At 44.8% G+C, this 23,799-nt stretch overlaps 1 protein-coding gene across 7 annotated transcripts in view; it reads left to right on the top strand.

The window, feature by feature from the left end:
• dachd (dachshund d) overlaps nt 1-23,799 on the top strand; it is a 95,837-nt gene that overhangs the window by 47,349 nt on the left and 24,689 nt on the right. For 2 of the 7 annotated variants that reach the window (XM_054615146.1, XM_054615145.1), the window contains exons 2-5: nt 1,614-1,729; nt 8,415-8,567; nt 23,322-23,494; nt 23,624-23,759. In XM_054615146.1, coding sequence (XP_054471121.1) covers nt 1,614-1,729; nt 8,415-8,567; nt 23,322-23,494; nt 23,624-23,759 — 578 coding nt within the window. Of the gene's footprint in view, nt 1-1,613; nt 1,730-8,306; nt 8,568-23,321; nt 23,495-23,623; nt 23,784-23,799 lie in introns of all 7 variants that reach the window. The other 5 variants (XM_054615143.1, XM_054615142.1, XM_054615141.1 and 2 more) reach the window with 3 other exon arrangements.

The following is a 23,799-nucleotide window of genomic DNA, read 5'->3' as shown; positions in this document are numbered from 1 at the left end:
AGCGGCATCGGTATCGGTGCATGTCAGATGGCAACCTCCGGTTCTCTGTAGTGAAGCTGATGCTGAAGTGTCTTTAAACTTGCATTCTCTCTACTGACCATCAGGGGGCGACTCATCTGGTTGCAAAAAGAAGTCTAATTGTATAGAAGTCTATGAGAAAATTAATTCTCTCTTGATTTATTCCCTCAGTAAACAGTGTAAACATGAGTTTATGGTCTCAATCTCTAGTTTCAAGTCTTCTTCAATACAGCATGATGTTCATTTCGTAAATCATAGTCCGACGGTTGTCGAACTCGAGGCTTTAAAACACAAATCCACAAATCAAGGGATATCTTCACAATTACTACATCCACTTCTGATATAAAGTCTATGGTTCATCTCTACCTTGGTACAACCCTTCAAACCTTATTTCGCAGAATAAAAATGAACTCAAATGCATTTTTTTAAAGGGCCGGGACAGAATCTCATCCAACACGTCCCGGGTTTGATTTCCGGCCCTGTCCTCCCTCCTGTTTATCCCCGTACGTTCCCTCCCGTCGTTACAGAGCCCTACGGAAGCCCTGTGGTGCTTTAAAGATGGATTAAACTCAGTTCATATTAGAGAGAACTTAGTATCCCGGTAAAGCTTGAAAAAGGACTATTGTATGTGAAATAATGTATGAAGCCAATATGTCACCTGTGTCAAGTCGCCATAATTCATCTTCAGCCGAGACACCCAGCTCCTTGTTCATAAAGAATATACCTCGATGGCATCTTGGCCCCCTCATTATACGCTCATTGCGTTTTTCTTTTTTTTTATACCCTGTAGGCTTTTCTTTGTAACTATAAGCCAGCAAAGTAGGTATTGATTGCAACTCGAAGCTGTATTAATAAGCGAACGAGTGAGATGTGTGGAGAGTCAGGGGTGTATCTGCTTTGAAGGCCTTTTCTGCCTGCACAGTAAGGTGGCACGGTCATTTATCACGGCTGGATCTGTGCCCCTCGTTTGGTGTAATAAAACTCCCCCATCAGAAACCGTCCAACAGGTCTGAATCACTCTGTCACACCACCTTCCAGCTAAGGCGCGCATTAAATCAAGCAAGCGGAACATTTCCTAAGGCAGCCATTGCCTTTTAATTTCCTGAAGAACCTTAAAATATCATTCATTACCAGAACTACACATATTTGGTTTTTAAAAGTCTCATAAATCAATAGTGGCCTGACTGCAATAATTATAACAAGTTAACATGTAATTTCCAGGCCGAGGGCCGCGCGGCCGGATTTTAGCATATGCAAACGAGGCAATTCAAACAGTGTGGGGATATTAATACGGGGAACAGGTAACGAGGTACGGGTTATGAATTATGCATCAAAAAGTGGTTGATCTTCAATAAAGGAAAATGAATTCACCGTGTAATCTAATTAGTTATGGAGGTCTATTATGTTGAGCTGCAGAAAGCAACTGTCCTTGAAAAAGAAATTTATTTACAGTACATGTTAGCTCTTTGGAATGGAATTGCATTCTGGAGGCTCCAAATGTTAACACCCCCCCCCCCCCACCCCTACGCTGCCACCCCCCGCCAGTCTACTCCTCCTCCTCCGTCTCTCACCCCTTCTCTGTTGGTGTGTTTCAGCTCCAGACCGGGCCGACCTCCGAAGAGGACCCAGAGTGTGACATCGTCGGAGAACCCCCACATCATGCCCCACTCGGTCCCTGGCCTCATGTCCCCCGGCATGATGCCACCCACAGGTACGGCTCGGTCCTCTCTGTCACAGCCGCTGAGGCTCTTAACTCCAACTGTCTGGGTCTCTCCTGTCTCCCTCTTCCTCTCTGTCACACACACACACACACACACACACACACACACACACACACACACACACACACACACACACACACACACACACACACACACAGCCTCCCCACCAGTGGCCTCCCCGCAGCTCGTCCTTTCAAATGGCAACCAGTCCAAAGTGACACATGCACCCCGATCCACCAGACACCAGCCGCTCGCTCGTTTACCAAAAACAGATCCTCGTGCTCAACCCGCCGGAAACCAAGAGGGTGGGGGGAAGGTTGGAGGAGAATAAATTGGAGTGGAGATCTTTTCTCTCAGATTATTCCAGTAGATGTTGCGTTTTTTCGCCCCGGAGTGCATTCTAATTAGTGCGATTAAATCCACTCCACTGGTATATGTACATAGGCAGTGATGATGCTAAAGCGAGCTTATCGCCACAAGAATCAACAACAAGCGCGCCCGTGCCCTAACTTACCCCTTTGGGCCGAGACTCATTGCAACCAACGCTTTTGTTCTATTTGTGTCCGGGCTTCACTGCGCCTGCTTTGATGTCGGTGGCTGTAAGTGCTCCGATTTGCATATTTCGCCCTCTCCCTCCTCGACGTCTTTAACGATATTGCGCTGTCGAACGGAGCTCTGTGAATGCTCGTGCAGTGTACAGCACACATTTAACCATCTTAACTGAGGTGCTCTGCAAAGAGATTAAACACCACAGCTGGTTTTTCCACGGCGATCTTGGCTATATAACGGTTTTAACAGACTCGTTCTTGTTATCCAGTCTTGAAGTGTTTTTTTTTCTTTTTCTTCTCTTTCCCCAGCAAAAGCAGCGCCTGTGATGGGGTTTTGAAATTCAGTATTAAGCACAGATTGGGCCATCCTTGTGATTGAGAACAATGGAGGCTCACAGGCCAGAGCTTTGAACTCTGGGAATAGGGCGAGGTGGTCACTGGCAGTATAGAAGGAGAACCTTAAAGGGGCCGGAGTGAACACAGAGAAGGACAATGATGAGAGGGACCCATGTTATTTAGTGGGACATAAAGCAACAGAAAAGGCCTTTTGATATCATCCCCCTTTCAGCCCAGAGGGACTCTATGATCTTGACATTTAGTCAGCCTATTCGGGGGGTGGGGTGGGGGGGCAGAGATAAAATAATTGAGTTTTTTCGGCATTCTCATAAAGGCCTTGAGCTTCTCAACTGTGGCGAGACGGAACTTCTCCATCAGTTTCTGTATTATAATTAAAACCATTTATTGTTATGATTACGGCATTAAGCATCGAACGTCAAGGAAGTTACAGATTTCGACAGAGTCATAATTAAGTATAATTGACCACACATAAGTTGGCATCTAAGTAGGCGACTAATTGATCTCCCTGTCATTTCCAAATGTACTGATTGATGATTAAAAAAAGAAGTGACATTGAGAAACTGTCTTAACTAGTTACACTATCATGTCATGTCACATTAGTTCATGTTTCAGATGAGTTAGCTCCTGCACACACAGACAGAACCATGTGGGCTTCAGCAACACTCTTCAGACTCTGTTTGATTTGGGCTGCAGAGAAGGAGCGGGACACTCCATGAAATGTTTAGTTCACAGTAGTTACTCACCAGGTGTTAACATTTGCAAATTTACGATGCATGCGCTCCTTCCCGAAGCCCCCTATCTCTCAGGATTGGCTGATCCTAGCTCAGATTTTAGCCAAAGGTCACACCGGGGCTTTTTTGCCCATATCTGATCTCATGGCCTCAAAAGGCGGCCTGCCACGACAGAGCAAACGTTGCGTTATTCGCTCAATTTGCCCTGTGTTTCCTGTGATTTCTTTTTTAACATATTAGACATTGACGCAAATCATATAAGATTAAAATCAATATTCAGCCATATCCAACGCAGTGGAAAGATGTCTTCTTCTCACTCTAACAGGACCAGAGAGGCCTGTGTGAAACACACTGTTAACATATGTATCTTTGCCCTTGACACCGGTTCCATTTAGAAAAGGACATCTTAATATGCTTAGGTTTCCATTTAAGGGAAATACCCTCATATATGAATATGTGTGTGTGTGTGTGTGTGTGTGTGTGTGTGTGTGTGTGTGTGTGTGTGTGTGTGTGTGTGTGTGTGTGTGTGTGTGTGAAAGCACACGTGTGTATGAGCAAGTGCCTTGCTTGCGTTCATGCCCTCAGGGGGGATGGGAGGCGGCGTTGGAGCCTTTCCAGTTGCTGATGCATTACAGGCAGATTGAGCCCCCCAAATCGGATTATTTTTGCAGCGGACTGACACCACACAGAGATGACATCTCCTTTAAAGTGGAGAGGGCCTCCACTCACACTCTGGCCACTACTTAAGCAGCAGCTTCAATATAATTCATTTATGTCCCGGACACGGGCTTCAACCTTTTGAATAACGCAAGAGCACTGCGTTTACCATTAGAGAAATTAATGTCACCTACATCTAACCGGGGTTGCATCCTGATAAAAAAAAAAAAAAAAATGCTGTCTGGCTCTTACAGTCCAAGCATGAGTGTGGATTACAGTGCCTCAGAGAGCTGGTTCTTCTTTTAAGCTCTGTAGGTGGGAGACGTATTGTAATATTTATGTTCTTTTGATGTACAATTAGCACGTCAGCTTCTGGAGTGGATCATCTAATCCTGTGCCACTTCAAGCCTTCTTTAAAATAGATCCAGTGTGTGCGGCAGGTAATTTACTGTCACTTCTTTGTGCCGCGCCCCCCCCTCCCCGCTCGGCCCGCCCGCTCGTCATAAGGTTAGCGCGCTGCGTAATTGATACTAAATTTGTCATGATGTGGATAGCACAGTTCAAGTGGCGTGGTGTACCTAAGAGTCACGTTGCCCCCCCTCCCTGGATTGTCATCGCCGCGCTGCCACCAGTCCATGCATAAAATTATAAGCCTTGCTCATTGACATGGAGTGGCTCTCGCCTGCTCATCCCGCTTGCCCCGATAAATAAAAGTATGTTTTTCATTGTTGCCCAGGCCGCAACAGAGACAAAACAGAAACACAAAAGATAAGCTCTGCCTATTCTCTTTTTCTTTTTTGCTAGAGAAAGTCTTAAAAGTCAGTCTTCGGTGTACTGGCGCGAAGTTAATCTGATTTTAATTTAATTATACGAGTTAGTTGCGGAGGGCACAGGCATCGGGGTGTTTGTTGTAAGAATGTTCTGACATTGGCGCAGGTATGGGGCAGCTAGCATGTTAATTAATGATGAAGATCCTGACAATATGCAGAGGCATGACAGCGTTAAGCCAGTCGGCTGCTGCTTCCTTTGCATATTAATAGATCCTTCATTATTATTTAATATGACAGCTGCTCCAAGGGCTACCATCAGACCTTGTCTCTGTTATTTGCTGTTTTGCGCTCCCCATGTGACAGTGCCATGCTATTCTCTTATTTGTCCAAATGCTGCTCCCCTTTCTCTTGTCGGGCTGGTGTGGCTCTCTACATGCGGGCGCGCTGTTTGTTTTGTGCTCCGGAGGACTCTGACTCGCGTCTATATGAGGGGGGGAAAAAGTGTCTGAATCTAAAGGTGACTTTGAAAGAATATACGAGGCAGGATTGTTTTGTTTGCATAGTAATGAATGCAGATTAGCACTGAGTGGGATTGGTCTTGTTGACGTTCAGACTTCCAGTGGCTTAATGGACTTGTTGCTGGGCGCCAGCATCTCCCCGGCTTCCTTATTACAGCCACTGCATCGGGGCCGTCGTCATTTGGATATGACAATTGATCCGCCCAAATGAAACGATTATCAGAACAAAGATTTCTATTCATGGAGTGTGTCACTTAGTCAACGACAGGCCGAGGGAATGATGAATGGAAAAAATGGAAAAGCGATCATTCCGTGTGTTTCGCTGTGGTGCAAATCGATTCCTTAGCATTTTATTTACTCGATGCGCATTTGATGAAAACCTGTCACCGTCTTCTACATGGATTCATTTCTTTATTTTTTTCTCTTTTTTTTTTCCTCTTGTTATAATTTGTTTGTTTCAATATATTTCAAGGAAACGGTAAGGACACGCAAGCTGCAATGTAAAAAAAAAAAAAAAAAAAAAAAAACAGCAGCCAAAGTTAGAGAGCACCACTGCGGCACTCCTCTTGAGCGGCACCTGATTTGTGGGGGAATTTATCACACAAACAGCCCAGAGGTGATTTCAATATTTACTCGGCGGTCTGTTCTGCATACGTCTCATTTGGAAAACAGTTGACTCTTGCCCATTATACACAAATGAAGGCTGACCTTCAGACTGGGCAGAGGCCACATTCATTATGTGGAGAAGTATCACCTTCTTATGAGGCAATGGCTCTCTTCCCCCACCGACTCCCCCACCCCGTTCTGCCCATGCATATTGAACAGCAGCCGGGGCCCCGTTGCAAACGAGAGGGCCCTCGCTGACATGATGTATACTGTACGTCAATATGGTGCTGATGTATTTTAAGATGCAAACAAGGCTTTAAATTATATGCACCTCCATGTCAGAGAGGCTCAGAGTGACTCTCGCCATCTGCCTATCAGCTGGGGATGAGGGAGGAGAGAGAGGGGGCGCCCGGGCCCGGTGCTTCTCTCTCCCGCTCGTTTTGCGCCTGTGTATCTATCAGAGCCACATGTTCGATTTCTATTCCTCCTTGTACTCGCACCCCCCCTCTTCAGACGCATTGGCTAATAGCCGCTCTTGAGTTCCTTCACGGAGACGTGACAGCTAGGTGATGATAAACGCGGACGTCGCCTTGTTCTGCGTCAAGCAAACCTGCGTATCCAGAATCCAGCTGTAAGTAAGCTGCGAGAGGGCAGGTGATATACAGTGTTGTGGATATGAGTGATTCCAGTAATAGGCGCATACTTTTTTTTTTTTTTTTTTTTTTTCTCGCCTTACATCTTTGAATTTGTTGCTGGAGGTTGGGCGAGAAGGAGTCGCGGGACTCTCCTGAGACGCACCGGGGCCTGGAGGAGCTTTAGCGCTATCTGTCCCTGCTGTTTGAGACCGGCCTCATGAATAAAGATTTCAGTCACGTCAGCCAGAACCCTGGAAATACCACAATGACAAACCAGTGCTTTATGCTCTGCAGTGTGCTCGGCATACGCACGTCTGTAATCTCAGACTCACTGCATCAATCACATGGAGTCCATCGTGATGGAGGCGGACGACCAACGTCAAACACTGCTTTTCCAGTGTTCCATGTTTACAGATGGCAGTGGAAATGTGAATGACGATTTTAAATGTGATGTCAATAGTCATTTAGTCTGCAGATGAAAACGGCAGCCTGGAGGCCTGAACAGGAACCATGCAGAACGCTCTAAGATATTTGGCATGGTGTCAAAATGTTTCAAGTGGTGCACACTGATTAATGAATTACAGATGCTGTATTGTAACATTGAACCTACCATCAAACCAGTTTTGCAGCCTGTGTTACAGAGTGCAGAGGTCTAACTGCCGGGATAGAAAAGTATTCCATTTTTTTGTAGTTTTCCTGAACAGTGAGAACTGTTTTTCATGTTTTATATGGGCAGTTACAAGTCTTTTATTGTCTTAGGAAAATAAAAAAACCTCCATGTTATGCTATAATCCATCCTCCCTGTTCATTGGATTTTCTGGTCCCTGAATCCCCAAAAGGGTCTTTTTGTCTGTCGCCTCATTAATTTCCTGAGTATGTTGGGTTTTGTTTTTGAGAATGCAATAGTGACGGTATTGAATTGCATAGATTCCTTGACATTTATTTTTCATTTTTTATGGAGCATTAGTTAATTTCCACACATGGCCCTCCAAGTGTCGAACGCACTCAAAGCCGTTTACAAGTGTTAGATTAAAAAATCTTGAATCCTCGGCACATTGTTTATAGTGTTCCATTCAGCTTGATGACTGGCCTTGACTCTCAGAAGAGCCGTGTTATTATGAGACACTACACTATATAGCTGTGAGGAATTTGAATAGCAATGTTAGGAATTATTCAGGGCGATTAGATCTGTTGAATACATTAGACGCTATCATAGAAACACCCTGGATAAGGAGATAGTTAAAACACAGCTCTCTCTCTCTCTCTCTCTCTCTCTCTCTCTCTCTGTTTGTTCACATGTATTGAAGCTTTCTCACTTTTTTATCTCACTTTGTCTTTCCCTGACCTCCCCTCCCACCCCCTGTATCACTCTTCCTCTATTATATATATATATATTATACAAATACTTGTGTATTATAAGTTGCACATACAAAATGCTTGAATCATGCACTGTTATCTTGACTGCATCTGTTCTCATCATGATACAAATACATCAATACATTGGCGAGCAATGACGGACATTCACAAAACTCCTATGACGCCACACACACACACACACACACACAAACACACACACTGAACCAACCCATCAGCATGATAACCTGCTGTGAGGATATCCACTGTCAGGAGATGAAAAACCAAGCTGTGATCTCATAGGCTCTTATTCCCTGTAGTGTATAAAATTATTCATTGTTTTATTATTTCAAAAGTCCTTTTTCTTTGTGTGTTTTTTTCTCCCTTGCCAGGGCAGGTTTTTCAGAGAGGTTTTGCAGGTGCAGCAGCTCAGCCCCAGCAGACATGTAGTGCGTGGTCTGTAAGTGCTCTGTCTCGTCTCTCCTGCCTCCTCTCTCCAGGCCTGACAGCAGCGGCGGCAGCAGCTGCCAACGCAGCCATCGCAGAGGCCATGAAGGTCAAGAAGATCAAGCTGGAGGCGATGAGCGGCTACCACGGCAACGCCAACCACCACGGGGCCGACGGAGAGAACGGAGACCTGAGCTCCAGCGTCGGTGAGAACACGTTGGCACTCACGTGAACGGGACAAATGCATGTTGCAAACTGTTTGATGTGCATACACAGACACAAACACACACATTAGGATTACAGTGCATTCATTTCTCCTTTTTGACACACACTCAGAGGATTCAAAGACCAAAGTTGAAGGCTTGAGGTAGTTTCTATTAATAAGGCCACTTGCTTAATTCTGGCATCCAATTATTGGAAGTACTTTAAGATATCTGCTATAATTTGAAATGGGGACGGTATGTTTAGGCTGAAATAGGTGTAGCCTATACTGATAGATTTAACTAGAACCAAGGATTCTAATAAGAGAAATACCTCACTGCTACTCTGTCAAGCTGTCAGATCTACCATGGAGCCCACACTGTCACTAACTGCACTTCCTGAATAAATGTTCAGATTTTTGGAATATACAAAAAGAGATAACAGAGAAAAGCAGACAGAAGGTTCTGCAATATGTGTTTGAAGGATTTTTCCAGAATGTCAAACTGATTCAGCAGTGAAAATAGGTTCAAATAAAGAAACTGTTATAATCGTACAGAAAACAGATAAGTGCTAACGCTAGTAAATTATGTTCTAACTGCTAATGTTAGCTCCACAAAAGTCCAACCTCTCCGAGTAACGAGTATCACTATTATATAATGTTCAACCATGACTAGCTCTAAATCAACTAAACCAGCCTGAACCAAATTAAATATATATTTTTAAATGACTAGATGAGAGTCTATCGAGCTGATCTGGATAGTTGTCGGACCCTGGTCGGAGATGACCAATGCTACGTTATGATTGGATGGTCTGGGTTCGAGGGGCGTGAGTTATGCTGTGTCCACATCAAAAAGGAGTTTGATCGCGGGTTCATGTGTTTATTCGCTCCACTCGCGCTAGACGTGCCGGAGAGGAGCGCGGGCTCCCTCTGTGTAGACGTTTCATTAATCATGGCTGAAATAACCACTATTGCTGCTTTTTACACGTTGAAGTCCCAGATTTCCAGGTAAAGTAAATGCCGTCATGTCTAGGTTCATAACATCATCCTGAGATGTATTATCTAGCAAGCCAGACGTCGGTTCGTTCACTACAGCTTTATCAAACCAAAATAAAATAAAAATCTGTAATCTAATTGCAACAAACGGATAAAAAGGATGCCGAAATAACTACATGATGATGCCGATTTGTAAAAAAAATCTGAATGTGTTGTGTACAGCAAACAACTTTTAAATGCTTGTTTTCTAAATGGAGCTCCAATCGATTGGTGCTAGGCTTTGCTAACATTTTAGCTGATCTTCAACACTCAAAATAACGTAATTCAGGCATACGTCAGCTTTGTTATTGATTGTACCATATGGTTTATACACATACATTTTTACACATAATTTAATTTCATCTCTGTACCAGACAAAATTTGCGTCCATTCCGTTTTTTTCCATTGTCTTTATATGTAATCTCGTTGCGCAAACATTTTTGCTTCGTGTTTGGTGTGAACACAGTATTACAAGGGTCAGTTGCTTATACGAGTCATGGTTCAACAGTAACAAATGTAAAGTGCCTTATATATTGTAACATGGGCATGCTACTTCTCCGGATCACACACAAAAGATTATCACTTGTTCTTTGTCTCTCCACCCAATTCACTTGTAGTTTTTTATGTAGCTTTTTACATATTATGCATAACTTAAGCCAAATAAATCTACAGGACCAAGAACTGAGTCCTCTTTATCAGAGGTAAGGAATAATCCCTTACAAGCAAAGACTTTCATGACTGTTTCTACTGCTGCTCTCTTAATAAAAAGGGGGAATATTGTTTTTGCTCAGTTTGTATGCCCAGTAAATATCCAACGTGGTGAGGTAAGTCTTGTTTTCTCTTGAAGTGTTACACATTTGTGTTGAAAGATAAAAAAAATAATGAAATTGTTAATAGCTAAGTGAAACTGTGAACACAGTTTCCCAAAGCTATCAGCTTTTAACAAGGTCTAATTGAATTGCTGTGAGAGCATTGGATTTTTTCCTCAGTGCCATTTCAATTAATTATTAGCCCCAAAAAGCAGAAGGATTTTCCCAATATCACACAGAACCACTTAGTGTATTAAAGAGAATGATAATGTATGTTAGTGCGGATTCATGAGCCCATACCAAATTATAAACCAAATGTAATCCCCATAGCTTTGGTTGCTAAACGGAGGTTTTGATTCACTTACTGTAACAAATGGCTCGGCTCCTGAATGCATTTCATCAGTAATACTTGACACCACGGAGCTTATGGCGTTTGAGATGAAAACAGGATGTGTTTCTAAGCAGATTTAACAATGCAGAATGCATAAAATGTTAGGTCATCACTCCAAGAGAATGGGGTATGTAAAAAACAAAAAACGAAGAAGAATATGAGCCCACGAGGTCACGGAAATAAAGATAAATGCGAGTACCAACAGCAAGGCTGTGGCAATGGAGCTAATAAGAAACTGTTTTATCTTTTTACAATTTAAATTGCAACCTTGAGCCCACAGCCAGCCACACAGGCTCCCGGTAGAATCATAATTCTGGCAAAGGGGGAGCAGCTCTAGGTGCGGGTGCACGGGGGCCACAGCATTAGCTCTCTGAGTGAAATATATGGCAGCGACGCCTCTCGGCCCCATCCACAATCAATTGGATTCTTTTTCCTTTAATATTTACTCGCAGCGATGAGATGCTCGTCTGCATGGTGATGAACAGTCTGCCACTGGCGTTTGAAGGTGACCTGTCAGCGGGTATGGACAAATCTCTCGCTCGCAGAAATGTAGAAAATAAATCATTAGGGGCAGGCAGTCAGACAGGGGCCTCTCTCTCTCTTTCTCTCTCACTCTCCTCGGATTTAAATCAGCTCAGATTTATGATTTGAATTAATGCTTCGTTTGGTCAAAGGAATGGTCGCCGAGACAAATGATGTTTGGTACTGAAGCCATCCTAATATTGATTGCCGGGTGTCGCAGCAATCTCTTGTTTATATCAAGCACTCTCCTGTGACAGGGTGGCCAGCAGGAGTCATCCCGATAATACTCTGGAGAAATATGGCCCCTCGCTCGGCACTGCCGGGGCCACGGAGCACAGCTAGCAGTCTGCTGCCTCCTTCATCTGTCCCCATGGCTTCCACTCATGTGGTTATTTAAAAAAAAAAAAGCATTTAATTATTCCAAAAGTGTCTCACTCCTATTTTGGAGTTTGAATCCATAATAAGTCCAGCTCTCAAGCCCATTATCCAACAGCAATCTCAAACATATAAACCACTTTACTGATATAGCACAGAGGGGGGGCTGTATTTTGGCCCTGGCTTTGTTGGGACTGGACCCCGACTGTTGATCACAGTACTGACTAGCCTATGACTTCATGCATGTTTTCTTTCACAGACCACAGCTGCTCTTGAGGAAAGAGACTGAAGTTTTTCTTTTTTTATAATCACCCAGCTTAAACTAAGACGCACACAAACGGATGTGTTTACTTACACAGATGATTGTACCAGCCACAATATGATAATGAGAATGATAATACCTACTAAGGGACACAGATCCATTTAATCAGAGAGAGCTTTTACGTAAACCCATTGGAGGAGAAAAAAAATAAAAATAAAACCTCCTCGGGCTAAAATACAGGTGCCTCATCTCAGTGTTTGTCTGAAGCAGATCTTTGTGAAGAGCTTTAAAGCGAAAGCACAGCCGAGCCAGCCAGTGAAGGACACTCTGTTCTGTCTGTAGAGCTGGATTGCCCGTCGCTGTCTTTGTGTTGATGTAAATTGAACAGGCTAATGTTTCTCCCTCGCATTAAATATTCATCACAATTAGACCTTCCTGTTTGCATCAATGTTATTAATTATAAGGAAGAAAAACCCCCACAAAAAAGCGAGTTCAACTCTCAGCCAACATAACCAAACATCCTGAGTGAGGGAGGGGGGGGCATATGGATATGTTTGTAGGAGTGATTGAGTAAGAGACAGATAAGAAGATAGTGAGAGAGAGACATGGGAAAGAGAGATAGAATGAGAGAGGGATGTGTGTGTCTTTCTTTGATTCCCCCTCACACCCTTTAGTTGGGCAGAGGGAGCCCTCTCAAAGCACAATGTGGATTGTTCCCCCGCGCCTCTCAGGAAATGCCACAATTACAGATCACAGACCAAGCAAAACACGTGTGGCGCTGGGCCTTTAGGGGGATAAACAGCCCCGCCGTTCCCTCCCAGTGCATTGACCCCAGCCACAACCTTCATTACCGGGAGAGAAAATATTGTCAGCTGCCCACTAACAAACACCTGCCAATTCCAAGAGAAGGAATTGCTTTTTTTTTTTTTTTTGCGGAAGGAAAATAAAGTGTTTCTCCGACCTGCAGAAAAAGGAGTGGGAAGAAAAGATAAGGCGGTGCTCAGCTTTGTCTTTCTTTTTTTTTTTTTTTACTCTGTCTCACACGTCTCTCCGTCTTCCGCCCTCTGTCTCTCTTTGGCCACTGGGTGCTGCCCTGCCACTCATCTGACTCCTCGCCACACAGCTCTAATGGAGCTGAAATCCTGTTTGTAATTAGATATGGGAATTCCGCTGTCATCGGCCAGCTGATGCCACGACACGCCGACCGAACGGCTCGCCGACAGAGGGTCAACGAGTGAAAGGGGAGGATGCAACATCCGCCGCTAACTTTACGTTTTTTATTTTTTTATTTATTTATTTTTTCGTACGTTTTGAATAATCCCAAACACGGTTACTAAGCCGTATAAGCACTCCCTTAAAAAAAACTGAAAGCCCTTTTGTCTCACATCTGTGGCTTGGGTCCAGGCCCGTCTGCGCCCCAAACAGGAGCGGCGAGCCGCATGCTGTAGGCTGAAACTGGACGGCTGGTGACAGGTACCTGGAGTGTTGCCTGACTGAGAGTTGAGGGAAGAGGGGTTTCTGGGCGAGATGATGAGGAAGCATCATTCTCTCTTCCCAGGGTCATCAGGCTAATTTCTGCAAGCCCCACCCTCGCGCTTGTGTGTTTGCGTGTGTGTGTATGCGCGCCACGCGTGTGCCACCGTGTGTGTGTGTGCGTGCACGTGTGAGACGGAAAGAGGGGGCCTTGGCCCCTGAGAGCGCTCTGTGAGGAGACCACAGCTGTACACTCCCAGCAGCTAATTGGTCCTTATCTAGCTGTCCCATTCATCTTCATTTTTTACCAATTACTGAGCATTATCTGTGTTCTCAGTTGGGTATGGGACTTAATCCTTTTTGGTTAAGCTGGTGCTACAGCTTGCAAATTTCAAATGGAGAAAGGGAGGGTTGGGGGGGCGAGAAAGAAGGGAAAGGTGGAGGGGAAGGGGGGGGTGTTTGTGTGTGGGGGGGCTAAAGTCATAGCAAAAAACAAACTCTGAAACTTCCCATCATCCCTCACTGGGAGGAAGTGTTCAATAAGAAATGACATCACACGAAGGAGAGAGAGAGAGAAGAAAAAAATGAAAGGGATCAATTATTGGCGTTATAATTCAAGTCCTTGTTTGCAAACGATGCAGCCCCATTGATTAGGGCCGGTCTCGTTGCACTCGCCATTATTGACGTGTTAAAACCATATTTTCCTCATCATCAGGGTTTGTTTTTTTTAACGTTTGCGGTCACACGGATAACAATCGCTCGAAGCGGCAGCGGCGTCGTTAATTATTCAGGATGCATTCATTCTAAAGCACAGCGAGTCCGAAATCATCCTGTTTACCCTACAAACAATACAAGCCTGGTACACCGCTCATCCAGAAGGTACATCAAGACGGCGCAATCTGGGGCAGTTAGCCTTAATTTTCTGAGATCAATGCATAACTAGGCTCCTCTCTATATGGGGTCCACGCTTGGCCATGCCGCAGAGCTGAGTGGAGTCAGCCCGGAGACCGTGCACTAATTACTGGAGTGTTTACTGCTCTGCTGGATAGCATTTGTACCATTTTGGATCATACCAGTGAGTCAATGCGCTCCGCGCTCGATAGATAAATAAGACATTAAGATGACAGTGTGTACGGATGAAATTACAGTAGGGAAAAAAGAAACAAAGTCATCTATTATAAAATGGGTAAAATTAGCCATCGCACACGTATGTATACTGACAGTACAGGACACAGTGGCGTGCGTGTCAGCAGACACAGACAGCCGTGCACACCAAAAGCAGGACACATGTAGAGACACTGCTCCTCTCGCTTTGATAGGGATCTGTTCGGTCACACTCTCATGCGCCAGCTGTCAGCCCGGCTCCACTGCTGCGATTTAATTAGTCTGTTTATGTCCTTTCTAATAATAAAGCTCTCTGGGTGGAAGGACACATCCGACTAGCTAGCTGCGCGCTCCAACCTGCTAGCTGCACTGGTGGTGCCTGGTGGGCCCCATCGCCGCTAAATGTGGGCCATGATGGAGGATGGCGGCTACTTCCTGCTCCTCCAGACAGAACAATGGCCCTCGGGCTCCGATCTAGTATCACCCCCCCACCCCCCTACTCAATCCTAACCTTAACCATTAGGGGATAAAGCACATACTGACCTGATATGAGTGTCTAGGGGCAACTTCATCCATCTTCCTCTCTCGCTCTCTTGTGGGAGCCTTTGTCAGCTGAAGCTCTTGAGAGAGACTAGATTGTAGCCATAGGCTGAATAGAACTCACTCCGCCAAACACGCCATAACGCCTCTCCCCTCACTGCGACAGATTATTGTCAGATTTATGCAATCATAACGCGGTTTGTTTTCTGATTCTCTTTATTGTGATACCAGCCGGGACAAGATGGGGGTCCGTTTAAGCTGCAGGTGTCGATGGTGGGGGGGGAGCAGTGGCATTAAGTGAATCAGACACACACACCGAGCGAGACGGAGAGTGGCAGAGCAGACAGACAGCCTTCCAGCCTGAGTAAAAGCTTGATGGGTCTCTCTCTCTCTTGGGCTTTGGCCCTCACCATCTCTCTATTAGTCTGCCAGGCTCATGGGAGCCAGGTGACAGATAAGCGAAGGGACGACACACACATTTTAATAGACATTTCAAAAGATAAACCCCGATAATCATTTCTCTTTTTAATGAAGTCTAATGTCCTCGTTCTAATTCCAGTTGCGTCGCCCGTTAAGCATCGGCGTTAACACTTGAATATGCATGATTGGGAAAATTGTGAGGCTCACCGACACTGCGGGAAAGAAAACACACACGAGACAACTGCAGAAAAAGATTACAATAACAGGGGGATTGATTAAACATTATTTACGTAATGATCCATATCAAGTTCTATCATCTGGCGAGTGGCGGCGGAGCTTCGTATGGATGAACAGACAAACCTTTAGTGTCACGGAAATATTTGTTTGATTGTCTCTTGAGGTTAGTTCACAGAAAAGAAAAAAAAAAGGAAAAAACAACTGACCAGTCGACTTGTCATCCCTCATCAGCATTAGGCCTCATTCTTCATTAATTGGACGGATTAATTTGGAGCGCTTTGATGCGGGGGAGGGAGGAGGGGTGGGGACGGGTGATGCATGCGTCGGGCTGTCCCCTCCTCACTATCCTCTGTCAGGTTGCATTTAGCCAGGGAAGGGGCTGACCTTTTGAAAGTGAAGAGATCAACACAATTTGAAAAGACAATGTCACTTGGTGTAAACGTGATACGTGTAATAAATGACATTCAACCTTTCAGCGATGACGAGATATTTTCGCAGGTCGCGTCGGCGCTACAATATGCGCGACGTGTAATTACGTAGAACGCGGAGCTGTTTTTGCCACAAACGGCTAAGATGGTGCAGCGTTCGGTTTCATTTGGCGTCGATCGTGTCTAAGAGGAAACATTATCATGGAGTGATAATGACATTACCGTGTATGTAACAGTAATGACAACGCAATGACTGCGTTGTCATTACAACAACAAAATGACTCCTTAGCTGTGATTACCCTGTAAAAATGTTCCATTGCCCGACTGTGCTGCAATCAGGCGGCAGGAATCAAAGAGCATTCATGTGATAGAAATAGTTGGTCCTGTTCCACGAAAGCACTCTTGTGTCGGTTGCCTGAACCGAGAGGTGTTTCTTCTCAATTATGATATGGGAACCCTCATCCAAATAGAGCTATCAGCCATTCTGAGGCCAGACATCTTCACCATCGCACAGCCTCTCCCTCCGGGGACCGAGAGAGATAAAGAGGGAGAGAGCGAGAGACGCAGCAAGTTCAAACAATGTTAAGGAATTTTCACAATCTCAGCATGCCCTTCGCAGTGGGAACAAACAGAGGAAAGGGCCTTCTTGATGAATTGCCTTTAGAATCCATGACAAAATACTCATTCCAACAAAATAATTGAAAACAAATGATGTTATTCTTTTATTTCGTCTGTTTACTTTGAGGGACAGTTCACCCCTAAAATCAAAAATACATATTTCTCCTCTAAACTGTAGTCAATCTAGATCTTGATTATCCACCGTAGAAATGTCTGTTTTCTCTCCTTTATAATGGGACTATATGGCACCCACCTATGGTAGAATAGTTCCTATATGAAGCTGCTCACAAGAAGGCCTAAGGATATTCTCGATGTAACCGGTACATGCTTTCTGGAAAGAGACATTGCTGTTGAGTTTATCTAATGAATGTACAAGCCGAGTGCTACATCGTCCCATTATATTGGAGAGAAGGCAGACATCTTTATGTCCCACTCCGATCCCAAAACCTCCACCCAAAAAAAATCTACATTGATAAATAGAGCTACAGTACCAGGGGAGAGATATGTATGTTTGATTTGGGGGGATGAACTGTCCCTTTAAGTGTAATTAAATCCAAACTAACGACATCTCTTTGGACTGCAGTCGTATAAAAATTCATGTTACACTCGGTTCACCTTGAACTCATTAGCACTACTGTAAACTATACACTGCATTACTGATTTTTCTCTCAGGAGGTGATTGTAATGGAGGGAAGTGAGAGCGCAGGAGGCAGCGATGCTAATTTTGTAATTAAAACGGGTGATCTGATGACCACATGCAAACCGATACACACACACCCCCCCTCCCCCTCTCCAAACCAAAAGCGATATGACGGCTGAGTGGGGCCGTGATTGATAACGCTCGTCAATATATTTCATTTCAGAGGCCTTAGTCAAATGACAACTGGTTGTCATTGACTGAAAGCAATCTTTTTAAAAGGGGAGCCTTTGCTAAGTATCAGATGAAAATGATTCCTCTGTCTGCTTGGGTGTCGCTGTCTGTAGGAGCTTTATTGATTGGGCTGGAATATATTGCACCCGCAGTAGTAACAGCTGCTAGTAATATCTCTCCTCTCTTCTCCTCCTGCTCTCCTCTCCGGCGACCGCGGCTTACTGCCGGCGATCAGATGTCGGTGCCGATGTTGCGTCTTTATCAGGAGTGATGTGTGACAAATGTAAAGTGAGCTTGGTTCCGGCCCAAATTAGAGGAGCGAACGGCGAACTCGCTAATGTGCCCTGAAGGCCCGGCTGTCCCGGCCACCCCCAGCCCATGTGAGACTACAGAACCCACCATTGTCTCTATACGCTTCGTGTTGTCAAGCACACGCATGTTGGCATGGGTTGGTAAAGGTCATTTACTGTAATGAGATTTGCCACATGCAAGCATATGGCTTGATTATGGCGCTGTTCGTTAACATTTTCAGCAGAGAGACAAATAGACAGCTAAAACGCGGGGGGGCTGCCGCGGATGGGGGGACGGCGAGATGTGTTCCGCATTCTCCCCACGAACACAGGGAAGAACTTTGTTCACAACAGATCTGTCAGGGGAGATGATTGATCTTTCAATTTTCATAAGGAATGTGTGTCATTAGAGGCGGGGATTGGAATTATCCCGTAAAAGTTGTCTGCTTTAGATTTTTTTATACACTTAAAGGACAAACACCTCTGTCTGTCTCCTCGATAATTCCTACCACATGTTACACTCCGGCGGCTCGGGGTAGGGAAGCAATTATGTTACCTCATCAAACCGCCGATGTTTTCTTATCATGGTTTCTCATACATTACATTGCATTAGGCATCTTGGCAGGAAATCTTCGCCCACCTGAATCTCTGGAAGAGTGTGTATCACTTTATCCCGGCGCGCCGAACGCATTTTGTCCGTTGATGTGAATTTCGCTTGAAATGTGTCCAATCATCGCTGCTCTCCGATTGTAAAGGATATTGTTTGCATGTGTTGTTTTTTACATTTGGCTGGCTACGCGCGTGTGTACATACCTATACATATCCATTGTCTGAGTGTGAACGTTCTCATGTTCACCTTGTTACCGCGAGACGTATGCCTTTTTTATGCGTCCAATCGTGCGCGTACGTGACTGTACAGCAGGTATTTAACAAAGGCAAGATGTTTGCTTTATTATCAACATTAACTGGGTAAACACAAAAAAAGGGCTTCAAAGTTTCATTCAGTGACACTGAGGAGCTGTGGGTGGCTACATCAAAGCTCAATACCTTCCTCGCTCCCCCCCCATTTTAATGAGAAACAGGACTCACCAGCCTTGACTGAACCTGCCATCTGCGTGTGTCTGTGTTTTTTTCTTGTTTGCATGTGTGTGTGTGTGTGTTTGTGTGTGCGTGTGTTCCTGCGCGTACGTGAGCATGTGCTTGCATTGCGTTAAGTGGCACCACGATTGCCAGACAACATATTTATGGAGGCCACGTCTTATGTTTGATCTAATGGCTGCAAGGCTTCCCTCCATCTCACGTGGCGGTGCTTCTGATTTTTTTCGGAGGGGATTAATAGTTATAGTAAAGATGATTAGCGTTGCAGAGAGTCATATGAACGTCTTGCAGCACGACAAGACCCTTTTTCACGAGCTGTTCATTTCCTTTTTCAGAACCGGTGTGCAAAAGCCTTGACACGACCACAACAAAGACCCAACGCCACCGCCTCACCTTTGTTGGAGGAATGCGCACACGACATGGGGGCACTTTACAAGCGCAATTAGGGAGGAAAAGCTGAGATTGTTTTGAAGCAGGCGGATTGCATATGCACTGTGCCGTCAGTCGGCCCATTTAGCTGCTCGACCGGAATGGTCCTGTTCAGTTTGACAGATCAGAAGAGGGAAGGAATATCCAGACACGACGGAAAACCAAAAGGCTTAGCGCCGGGCAAATCAGCCCTTTGTCTCGTTCAATTCAAATCAAAGGATAACCAGGAATGTTTGTTTGACAACAGCATTTACCATGCATTGTTCTGAAGCCCAGAGCCTCCCAAACAAAGACAGATAGGCTTTAAACAAGTCATTTAATTAGCAGCGGATCCCCGGCTTTGGCTGCGCCAACCAATTATACATTCCTGAGGCATGTGCAGGTCCTATTTCACGGGAGCGAGAGGCAGATCCTCTCCAGCCCTGTCTCTTACAGTACATCTCTCCCCTTCCATTTAAGAGAAGGTAAATAGCCCAGACAGACAGCTTCATTAGCCAGCGTCTGAAGAGCGCCGGGCCGATTGTCGCTTAAATAGTGCGCTTTTACTGCAGGGCCCAGCCGGCGACCTCCGATCAATTACAGCTGACATTATTGTTTGTCGGGAGCTTTTTTTTTATCCTGGACACAGGGAGTAAAAAACGACATCAGGCCTGAGCTTTGGCTGGAAATGTAATCTTCCCCCTTCTCTTTGGTTCTTTTGCTCCACAAACAATAAATCATTCACTTGAAGAGATAATAAAGTGCCAAGAAGGAGCTAGTTTAATTTTTGTCAGGGGAAATCTGTCCACAACAGAGTTAAGGGTAAGGGGGCTGGCTGCTAGCTCCATACCATTTTCAATGACAACGGCTTAGTTCCTTTTATTTTTTTCTCCCTTATTTTTCCTCCGCAGGGTTAAGACGTCCAGAAAGGCTCAATTCGTGTTTAGATGAAGATTAACTGCAGCACAAATCACTGCAGGTTATCATTTCTGTCATCGAAAATAAATTACTGCTCTCTTTTTTAATCATTTTAAAGCATTCAACATTCAATCTTCTTCTTTTTTTGTGCGAAGTGATGCTTTCTAGTGTCGGACCAGCCGTCCACTTTGGTTCTGATGTAACTGCTTTCTTTTTAATCACACTGTTACCGAGGGCTGTTTCTAATTCATCCAATTCATCCCGCGCGATTCAGATCTTTGCTCATCCACGCGTGAACTCCCGAGCACCGCACGACACAATAGCTGAGCTGTTTATATTGGTATTAAGTGATTTGTAGTTTTAATGATGGTAAATAGGAGTTCACCTTTTGCGGGTCCCTCAGGCTTACTTCAGGTAAATTACTCCAAATGCATTGTTTATGCCCTTCAGGAGAGAGAGAGAGCGAGGGGGAGGGGGGATGGGGGCTTGTGGGAATTCACCTCTCATCAGGTCTGAACTTCTGTTGCGGAGATAAACACAAACTGACAAATATGTTTCTCACGGTTTGCCCACTGGAATATCTACACAATATCCAGGTGATTAATGAGTCTGACTAGTGTTTGTTGATTCTGTTTTCAGGAAAAAGAAATCCTGCCTGTTATCACCAAGTTAAAAATCCTTCAGGCCTGAATAGAACACTGGCAAATTGGACGGCTTGGCATATGAATGAAAGCGAGAAAAAACACTTAACTGTCTTGCTTAAAAAATGCCAGGTCCCTTGAATAAACCAATATCCTCCTCACCTGGGTCCTTTCAGGGGCAAACAAAGGGATTTGGTGGACCCTCATCGGGCCCTGTGGCACATTCCCCCACAGCGGCCTGAATGGGCCTTTATGGGGAGAAACAGCGCTTAAGGACGGGGTGACATGAAAGGGGCCGGACAGCCGCTCAAAGCGAGACTAATGCCACTTAGAGCCAACAGAGGTCCAGTGTTTTTTTCCCCACCAACAGTCTGTGTCCCAGGTGGAGACACATCCCATAAAGCCATACACCATCAACATGTGATTAGCAGTAGTCAGACTAAGTCCATTTGATTTGCTGAAAGATGCTGCTGCTTAAGTCTATGTGTCTTTCTGTGTGTAGCTGTGTCTGATTGAACGGGTGTAATGCACCCACCTCAAAGGCAGAATAACGCTCTTCACTCCGGCCCTTGAGTGGCCTTGAAAGGCTGATAGGTAGCCTAAAGCTCCCCATGTTGTCCTACAGTAAGTACCCCCGCAATCAGGCCCCTCTGTGGTGTTTTTTAATTGAGCTTAGCCTGCTGAGTGGTAATTGATTCAGCCTGAGCGACAGCGGAGGCGCTGATACAAGGTGCTGCTTGGCTCCCGCCTCCCTTTAATCTCCACTGCTTTATATTGTTTGGGAATACTCGCCACGTAGAGAACTGCATGCCATCTTTCTTATGGAAATCAATGCTGCTTTTAGAAGGAATGACGGAGAGGAGTACTTCTCATGTCCTTTCATTTTCAACCAGTGTCCTTCTCTTTGGAGGCGTCGCCATGCAGATCTCCTTGCCCTTTGGCTACTGATGTTTTGTCAGAAGAAGGGAGTGGAGTTGTTTTGTGGATCGGCTTTCTTTTTTTCCTCTTTCTTTCACACAGCTTTTTTTTTTACCTTGAACCGGGCTGCCAAGAAAGAGAGGAATAAAGGAGTGAAAAAATCAACAGAGAGGCTCAATCAGATCCAATAGTGTCTATGAGGTTTTTCCTTTAAAGCATTTGAGGAAAAGCATCTGAGTGGCGGAGGAATGAGACCAAACTGTTCCCAGTCACTTTTGATCCTGCCAGTTCAAAGTCCCCATGGAGCAGAGGGGGTGGAGGAAGGGGAGGGGGCGGGTTCCGTGGTTGGGAGTGGGAGGGGGTACAGACACCTAGCTTTGACCTTCTGTCTGTGCTCGTGTCCTTTGAAAGTTGGCTTGTTTTCATTAAGCCATTCAGAAGCACAGCGCAAGGCCACAGTCATAGTGACTAACCCCCCCCCCAATGGTATCTTTATAAGACATTCTTTACATTTTCAGACCGCTAATGTCTTCGATTTTACCAATTAGGAGTCCATTGCCAGACAGCAATTGAATAATTTAAAACATTTCCGAGACATCTCTGATGTTGTAATGGAATAATTTCTGTGCGTATATTTAAAAAAAGAAAGGAAAATCCCATTATTGTGCGAGCTGAAAGTCTCTTGACTCTTTTGGGTCCCGCTCTCTTCTTCTTCTTCTTCTTCTTCTTCTTCTTCTTCTTCTTCTTCTTCTTCTTCTTCTTCTTCTTCTTCTTCTTCTTCTTCTTCTTCTTCTTCTCTCTGGTGTGGAATATAGGCTGCTATAATTAGCCTAAAGTCATTGCCATACTGCGATCTGACGGTACTTGTTTGTCATTAGCACATTTAACTAGTCATTTGGGTAATGGCTTTGGAGATTGCCTTTGTTTTTACAGAGATATTTTTTATATGTAAATATTGAGACAATTTCCATAATGTGCCCTTTTTTTTTCATCGCGGCATAATTGATGCATCTTTATTGCTGTGTAAACTTTGGTCTTTGAATGACTATGTGTGTATATAGTTATCATGCCCGTTTTCTTTATTATCATTGCAGTAGTATCTATTATTAACATATGTTGTAAAACATTTATGTGTATTATGTTAACATGGAAAGATACCCGAGAAGCGATTAATTTGAATTATTCCAATTTTTTTCTCCCACTAATGGATGGCAGTGTAAAGCTTTAGTGTTATTGGACAGCGGTTTTAAAGGGGATCTCAGTGGTGGGAATTACTGATTGCTGAATTAAAACAGCAGCAGGTTTTTTGAGTTTTCAGCCAGAGCCTCAGAAGTTTCCCCCGTGGACATCTCACTCATAACATGCATCGTTGAGTAACCAACAGACCTCTCTGTGCTTCTCAGGCCTGGAACTCCCCTTCATGATGATGCCACACCCCCTGATCCCGGTCAGCCTGCCCCCGGCCTCCGTCACCATGGCGATGAGCCAGATGAATCACCTCAGCACCATCGCGAACATGGCGGCCGCAGCACAGGGCCAGAGTATGCCCTCCAGAATGGTCACCTCTGTTATAAAGGTAAATTTTTAACACGGTTCAGACGTTTACATGTTAAAACGTAACGTCCTGTGGCGTGATGTGTTTATTCTGGGCTACATTGGATATTTATTTTTGGGTTGTGTGTTTCTGGCGCTGCTGGGGTTTCAGGAAAGGGTGCCGGACAGTCCCTCCCCTGCTCCCTCCTTAGAAGACCACAGGAGGCCGGGCAGTCACCCGTCGTCCCACCGCAGCAGCAGCGTGTCCAGCTCGCCGGCCCACACAGAAAGCTCCTCAGACAGGATACGTACGTTTGTCACACAGATAAATGGTGAAGAAAAAAAGCA

Source organism: Anoplopoma fimbria, chromosome 16, assembly GCF_027596085.1.
Source record: "Anoplopoma fimbria isolate UVic2021 breed Golden Eagle Sablefish chromosome 16, Afim_UVic_2022, whole genome shotgun sequence".
Lineage (NCBI taxonomy): Eukaryota > Metazoa > Chordata > Actinopteri > Perciformes > Anoplopomatidae > Anoplopoma > Anoplopoma fimbria.
The sequence above is the reverse complement of the archived record's forward strand: the minus strand, read 5'-3'. Positions and strand labels throughout refer to the sequence as shown.